Here is a 7,812-nt window from a genome sequence, read left to right on the forward strand (position 1 = left end):
AATAATAGGAGATATAGACATTATACTCCACAAGAGCATCTCCTCTTTTGTTATTAAGGGTGTGAGTCATTGCCTCAGTATACCCACGAGGTAATCGAAAAACCCCACTGTAATACTCAGGTTTTTAAGGACACGTTAGATTCTTAGAGTATAAAGTATTTCATAAAATTGTGGGTCAAATAGTAAAAAAGAGTGATGAAGATCCATATGTTCGAATTTAATTAAGAGAGATTTTGGAAAAGTTAGTAAAAAGTCAATAGTTTGAAAATTTGTCACATCATATGTAAGGAGTGGGAATTTCAAAAATTAAATTTAGATTTTGATAAAAAAATTTAACCATCAAATAATTGAGACTAGGTTTTGAAAATTTAAATATTAAGTATGTTACGGGAACTAATTTAATTATTATCGGGTAATTATTAGAGAACCATAGGAAGAAAAGTTTAGTAAAAATTTATATTATATCGAATTGTTACAATGGATAATTAAAAAGAAATTGAATTTAATTTTTATAATTGGAATTGAAATTTATAGAATTACAAAACATAAAAAAAAAAAAAAAAGTTGAATTGAAATTAAATTAAGATTAAATTATGATATGAGAATTTAGAAAAAATATACAAAGTGATAAATTAATTAAAGGTGAATTTATGGAATTAAGTTTCAATATATTGTTTAAATTTTTGTTGGTAAATATATATTGGTAAAATTAACGGGTTAAGGATTATTACAAATTTCAACTTATTAGTTGTCAAAAAATTATTTTATGTTTCTAATATTTTATGGAATTGAATTTTGTTAATAGTTAATTATATTATGTTTTAAGTGAATTTCAAAGTAAAAATGTTTCAAGTATCTAAAGTCAAATTATATTTTTTGAAAAGCAGGTTTATAGTAAATTTAATTATGAATACGGTAATATTTTTCTTGAGGTGGAAAACTATAAGTTGTGTATAATTTATAATTATGGAATGAAAGTTAAAGAATAATTGAGGAAGGGATGATATGTGTAACATTTTGGGTTTTGTTGTAATAAGCATATGTATGAGGAAGTCGGCCGGTTGTAGGGAAGTTAAAAAGGAGAGAAAAAAAATAAAAGAGAGAAATGGGAGAAATACAGTCGACTGAGAGTGGGAAAATGGTCGTTGACTTTGGGATACAGTGGATGTACCAAATGACGTCTGTTTTATGTAAAATTTTAAAAGGATATTCTATTCAACGGTTAGATTTTCAAATGTAGAGAATTAATCTTAAAACTTTTATTAAATGCATTTTTCTTTAAAAAAAATTATAAATATCATGGTTGGAAATTAAATAGGTAATATTTGTGATACCATAAATTTAGTGGGTGATTTAGGCATTTTCTTTGGAATTTTTGTGATAATGAGTAATTTAAATTATAGAAAATGATTGTGTTTGGTTATTAAAAATTACTGGAATTACTGAGAATAAATAAAATTATGGTAGAAATTATGTTTGATTAGTATTGAGATTATTGAGAATTTATTGGGATGTTTTTGATAATTTAATTATAGAAAATGATTGTATTTAGTTATTAAAAATTATTGGGATTATTGAGAATAAATAAAATTACAGTAGAAATTATGTTTGATTGATATTGAGACTATTGAAAATTTATTGGGATGTTTTTTATAATTTAATTATGAAAAATGATTGTGTTTGGTTATTAAAAATTATTGGAAATATTGAGAATAAATAAAATTATGGTAGAAATTATATTTGATTGATATTGGGATTATTGAGAATTTATTGGGATTTTTTGGGAATTTATTGGGATGTTTTTTGTAATTTAATTGTGGGAAATTGTTGTATTGGTTATTAAAATTATTGATATTATTAGAAATACATAAAATGATGATATAAATTTGGGTTTTTGTTAATATTTGAATTATTGAATTTTTTTTCCCAAATGTTGTGTTGGTTTAATTGTGCAAAATTGTTGTATTGGGTGTTAAAATTATTAAGATTATTGGAGATGAATAAATTATGACATAAATTATGTTTTTGCTGATATTTGCATTAGTGAGAATTTTCTTGGATATGTGTGGTAATGTAATTGAAGAAAAAAATTATTATATTGGTTGTTGAAAATTATTAAGCATGTGAGGAATAAATAGAATTTATGTGGCTAAGGTTTAAAACTATGTTTTGATGTTATACAGATTAATTATGAATTTTCTTTAATGTTTGTGGTGATTAAAGTTAAGAAAAATCATTGTGTGGATTGTTGCAAATTATGAAACATAATGGGAGTAAATAAAATTATGTTTTAGAAAATTTTAAATATTAAAATATGATTTTATTGCACTTCATATGCATCATGGTTGTGTGAAGAAAAAGAAAAATTGAAAAAATGGTTGTGTGAAATGGAAAGGAGAATGAAAAGACTCTGAAGATGGCAAAAGTGAAAAGAAAAGAAAAATGAGAAATGGAATGATCCCATAGAGTGCAAATTAAGAAGGAGATAAGATCCTTATAATGAAAGACCCAAAAGTTTTACCCTAGGAAGACTCCAATTGGAAAGTATATTTGGGTACGAATGCGTATTCTTCAGTGAAAGTCCGAGAACAATAGTGCATTGCATGTAAACATTTGCATTATGGTTACATTTAGAAGAAGGATTGTATTATTTATCAAGTATATGTTTGAATATATTATTCAAGAATAAAATGACTTATTTATTTTGTAAATTTAAAATTATTGATATGTTAGACATATGATTGAATAAAAAAAATGATAATTTTAATTGGTTTAAATTTGTATGGTTGACGTTTCTTTTAGTGTGTATAATGTAAATATAATATTATATTTTGGCATATGGTTGTGTTTTATTGACTTAAAATTTCTAACTTATTTGAGTGTAAAACACTCTACTGAACAACGTGGAAATGCTTACCCTTTTATTTTCTAAAATTCTTAGATGCAGATATAGTTTCTGAAGAATTACATGAAGAACATGAAGTGTTTCAAAAGGCCCAAAAGAGTAAAAGAACCATAATATTACTTGTTTTTCATTTATATTACCTTTTTGAAATATACTAATTTGAGTTATATGGATTTTTGTAACTTAAATTATGTTTTGTTAGTTTGTAAAATATTTTTGGACTTTTTTTTTTTTCCTTAGAGATTTTTGTATCTATTTGGGCTATCACATGTAGTGGAAAAAGGACAAACGGATTAATTATACTTGTGAATAAGAGACGGTGTGATGGTTGGTTTTGGAAAAATAAAATAATATGTTGTAGTAGATTTTAGTTTAATAAATTAATTTGGGATCAGATGCTTTATTGAAGAAAAAAAAATCAGGGTGTTTTGGTAGATTGATAGCGTGGATAGGAATAATCATTAGGGTCAAATTTTTTTACCTCGGGTCACAAGTAGAGTTCTGGATTGCCTAGAATTTGGGGCACGACACCCACTGCCGCCGTCGGCATCTCCCACACCTTTGAGAATATGGTGTTTCGGCTCAAAACACTAAAGAGTACTATCGTTATACTGGCCCTCTATGAAAACAAAATTCAGCACCATCAACAAGCCCACTTCCGTCTACAACACCGATGCGTATATTCCTTAGGCTCCTCCCACCATCTTGGAGCTAGGGTCGGGTCCCTCACTGAAGAGATCGTCTATCATGAACACCACGCCGAACACCATCGCCAACTTGTTGGTCATGGCGGCCTCAACAACTCTCATAGCGGTGGGTTCCGGGCCATTGACGATGTCGTGGAAGTAGAAGTGGAGGTGGTTGAGCTTCTCTTCCTTGAGGCCCATCAATATGGGAGAAAGATTTCTGGAGAAACAGTGGGATTCCTCGCTGGAGTCGGAGGCCGTGGCGGCTGCAATGGTGGAGAAGAAGATAGTGAAAAGAATGAGAGGTTTCACCATGGTGGAGAAGAATTAAACAAATGTGGAAAAAAATAAATTGCGTCTATTTGCTGAACCATACCTTCTTATAAATATATGAATGATGGCACAAAAAAATATTTAGTTTCATTATTTATTTGTGAGTTTAATATATTTTAAACACTCAACCGTTGTTTTGCATGTTGATCCTTTAGGGAACACATTACACCCCAAACTTCTTAAATTACAACGCTCTACCTTTTTTGTTTGACAATATGAACTTCTTAAATTGCAACACTTTACCTTTTTCGTCGGTAGGTATTAATTTAAGTAAATAGAAATCTTGTATTACATACTAATGAAGGGTAGATTTATAAATTCCTAAATCAAACAATTAAACGGATTGCCCTCGTCCAAACCCTCCATTTATTCAAAATAATTTTCAACTTCTTTCCATTAAAAAAAATTAAATGGGGTAGGGTGGAAAAGGTATAAAAAAACCTATTCATTACTATTTCTAAGTAAAATGTATAAAAATGGACTTTTATTATAAATAAATAAAAAAAGAAATATGTTTATTTATTTTTAATTAAAATAATTGAAATGAAAAATATTTAAAATTATGATATTAATAAATATCATTTGGGAGTGGTTTTCAAAAATTGTTTGGTATGTAGTCATTTATATGGGTTAAACATAATAGAAATGGATCTTATAATTAAATTTCATTAACTATTAAAAAAATGTATAAAGACATCCGTTGGCTTGAAAAAAAAAAAAAAGAGAGAGTTGAAACTTGAGAGTATGGGCGGCGTGGATTAGTTGGGGCTTTGGAAATTCCAATTTCGGGTTTTTGATGATTCCCTGCACTTATGGGGTGGTGGTCGTGGTCCTAACGCATATAAGAATTTATTTTTTTTAATTTTTTTATCTTTTTTTCCTTCCAAATTTCGACATGTTTATTAAATTAGCAGCAAAATATGTGGAATAAGCAAATAATTTAATCTGAAAAATTGGAATTTAAAATTTTCACATTCATAATGTCCAAATTAAAAAACGAAAAAGCATAAAATTATCGGAAAGAAAACCAAAGAAAAAGCTAGAAAACAAAGAAAAAGCTAAGACAGAATTGCAGGAATCAGTAATGAAAGACATAAACATTATACTCCACAACAGCATCTCCTGTTTTGAGATTGAAGGTGTGAGTCCTCGCCTGAGCATACCCACGAGCAAAACGGAAAAGCCCACTACCGCCGACGATCGGCATCTCCCGCACCTTTGAAAAGATGGTGTTTCGGCCCAAAACACTGAGAGTACTGCCGTTGTACTTGCCCTCCATGAAAGCAAAATTCAGCACCATCAACAAGCCCATTTCCTCCTGTGACGCCGATGCGTATATTCCTTGGGCTCTTCCTACCAGTTTGGAGCTGGGCTCGGGTCCCACAGTCAAGGGATCGTCCATCATAAACACGGCGCCGAACACCGTCGCCGACTTGTTGGTCATGGCGGCCTCAGCGACTCTCACGGCGGTGGGTTTCGGGCCGCTGATGATGTCGTGGAAGTAGAAGTGGAGGTGGCTGAGCTTCTCTTCCTTGAGGCCCATCGATTCCGGAGAAAGGTTCCTGGAGAAACGGTGGGATTCCTCGCTGGAGCCGGAGGCCGCGACGGCGGCAATGGTGGAGAAGAAAATAGTGAAAAGGATGAGGAGTTTTGCCATCGTGGAGAAGAAACGAAGATGAAAAAGTTTGTGTCTACTTGCGCAACCACACCTTCTTATAAATATATGAATGAAGAAAAAAAAAATAGCTTCAATATTTCTTTCCAAATAGTGGAGTGCAAGATTTCATAAATCATATATATATATATATATTGTGGATGCAAATATAAATACTTATTAGTTAAGGGATTGAAATAAATAAAGACATACTAAAGGGTAGATTAGACTTTTCCTCTCAAAACCATGTAAATCAAAATAAAATAAAAACCGAAGAGACAAAAAAAAAAAAAGGGAAGAAATGAATAGGAAAGCAAGGATTCAGATTAAAAAAAAATAAGAGTAAATTTATTTGTATCATTTAAAAAGAGGTAAAAAATTTGAGACAAAGGGAAATTAGGTGGGTTTAGATATAAAAATTAAGGTAAATATTCTTCTTCTTCTTCTATTTGAATCCATTAAAATAAATAAATCAAATAAACAATTGAGTTGAATTTGGATTTCTTCATAAATAAATCAAAAAACAATTTAGTAATCAAAATAAATAATTGAGTTAAATTTGGATTTATTCATAAATAAATCAAAAAACAATTTAGTTAAATTTCTCTTAGGTAGAATCCATCAAAATAACAAATCAAATAAACAATTTAGTTGAATTTCTTAACAAATCAAATAAACAATTAGGTTGAATTGGAATTATTCCTAAGTCTGTAGTTACTGTGAAAACTCCATAGCTAGCAATGACTGGCATCTCCTTTAGCTCCGTCAGGGCGGCGTTCTGCCCTAAAACGCTAGGAATAATGTCAATATAGTTGCCCCCCATGAAAGCCAATTAAGTTCACGACCGTCGGTAAATCGAATTCCTTTAGTCTACTGCTTGGGCTCTTCCCACCAGCATGGAGCTAGGTTCAGGTCCCACAGTTAATTGATCGTCTATCATTAACACCAAGCCTAATAGTGTCGCCGACACGTACGGGTGGTCGAGTTCTCGAGGCTTAGGATGTCGTGGAGGTCACTAAGCATCTAGTGCTTGAGGCCCAAAAACATATAAATTTTAACACATATAATAAATAATAAATCAAGATTATAAAAAATAAAATTATTTGGCTTAGTTAGATATTTGAAAACACGCTATCCTAAAATCACTACCATCTCCCTATGTATAATTTTAAGACACAACTTCAATAGACTCATAATAATATTTCCTCAATGAGTATGCTAGACATGAAAATTAAAAAGAATTTATTGATGATTAAGTTACCAAAAGAAAAATGAATATTTAAGATGAAAAACACGATTATAGTGGAGAAGACCATGATGATATATGGAAGCATATTTTTTGTATTACATTTATCTTATTTAGTCAATTTTGATGATGGTTGTAGTGTGATTATTGTAATTTTTAAACTAAAGTTCAAGTTATAAATCACGAGTTTTGTCAATTGAGACATTCTCGAACATCTCAATTATCGGGTGTGAATTTCAGAGGTACCTATCTGCATATAGCACCTTGGTGCTAGACTTCTCTTTAAAGGGTACTTGGTGAGCAATTACCTATTTTGGGTACCACCAATATATACTTTTTGTTAATAAGAGATGACCATCATATACATAAAGTGTCATCATATTAAGACTCATAAATCCTCAGCATTTAACGAAGTTTAAGGTTGTTGAATTACTTATTATATATAACATCCAATTCCCAACAAAAGGGTTTATGGAAACATAGTGGGATTCCACACCGCCACGAGTGGAGAAGAAGAATATTGTGAAAGAAGATTAGGGTTTTAGGCATAGTGGATAAAAAGCGGAGTAGAAAAGCAAAATCTATCTGTTGGAGTGGGCTTGTCATCAAAGTATGGTTTTAAATAATATGTATTGAATACAACTTTCAAAAGGTGTTTGGCTTTATTATTAGCAAGTTTGAAGGGATTGAATTGCACAATTTCATACGTAACGATGAAATCATACTCTTCAAATTTTGTCTAATAATATTCAAGTAATTTTCATGAAAATATAATCTAATTATAAACAAATAAAAGTGGGACAATTATTTTTTCACCTTTTTTTCGAGCACGTCTAAAAGTTATTCTAAAAACTATTTGCATATAAATTGTAAAACTATTATAAAAAAATACAATTTTATTTTACATATTTAAAACTTATTTAAAATTTTTTAAATTTAAAGTAATAATTGTTTTTTATATTCCAAATTTTTAAACAGGTTTTAAAAA

The 7,812-nt window shown here is 30.0% G+C and overlaps 2 protein-coding genes across 2 annotated transcripts; both read right to left on the reverse strand.

Annotated features, from left to right (window-relative positions):
• Positions 1-3,392: 3,392 nt before the first annotated feature.
• Positions 3,393-3,906, reverse strand: LOC117920691 (dirigent protein 2-like). Its single transcript, XM_034838284.1, has 2 exons — positions 3,607-3,906; positions 3,393-3,524 (listed from the first exon to the last, which is right to left on the reverse strand). Exons 1-2 carry the CDS (start codon positions 3,904-3,906, stop codon positions 3,393-3,395), a joined length of 432 nt encoding a protein of 143 aa, XP_034694175.1.
• Positions 3,907-4,912: 1,006 nt separating this feature from the next.
• Positions 4,913-5,594, reverse strand: LOC117921013 (dirigent protein 22-like). The gene has a single exon (XM_034838754.1). It carries the CDS (start codon positions 5,579-5,581, stop codon positions 5,003-5,005), a length of 579 nt encoding a protein of 192 aa, XP_034694645.1. The 5' UTR covers positions 5,582-5,594; the 3' UTR covers positions 4,913-5,002.
• Between the last annotated feature and the right edge of the window lie 2,218 nt (positions 5,595-7,812).

Source organism: Vitis riparia, chromosome 8 (genome assembly GCF_004353265.1).
Source record: "Vitis riparia cultivar Riparia Gloire de Montpellier isolate 1030 chromosome 8, EGFV_Vit.rip_1.0, whole genome shotgun sequence".
In the NCBI taxonomy this organism is placed as follows: Eukaryota; Viridiplantae; Streptophyta; class Magnoliopsida; order Vitales; family Vitaceae; genus Vitis; species Vitis riparia.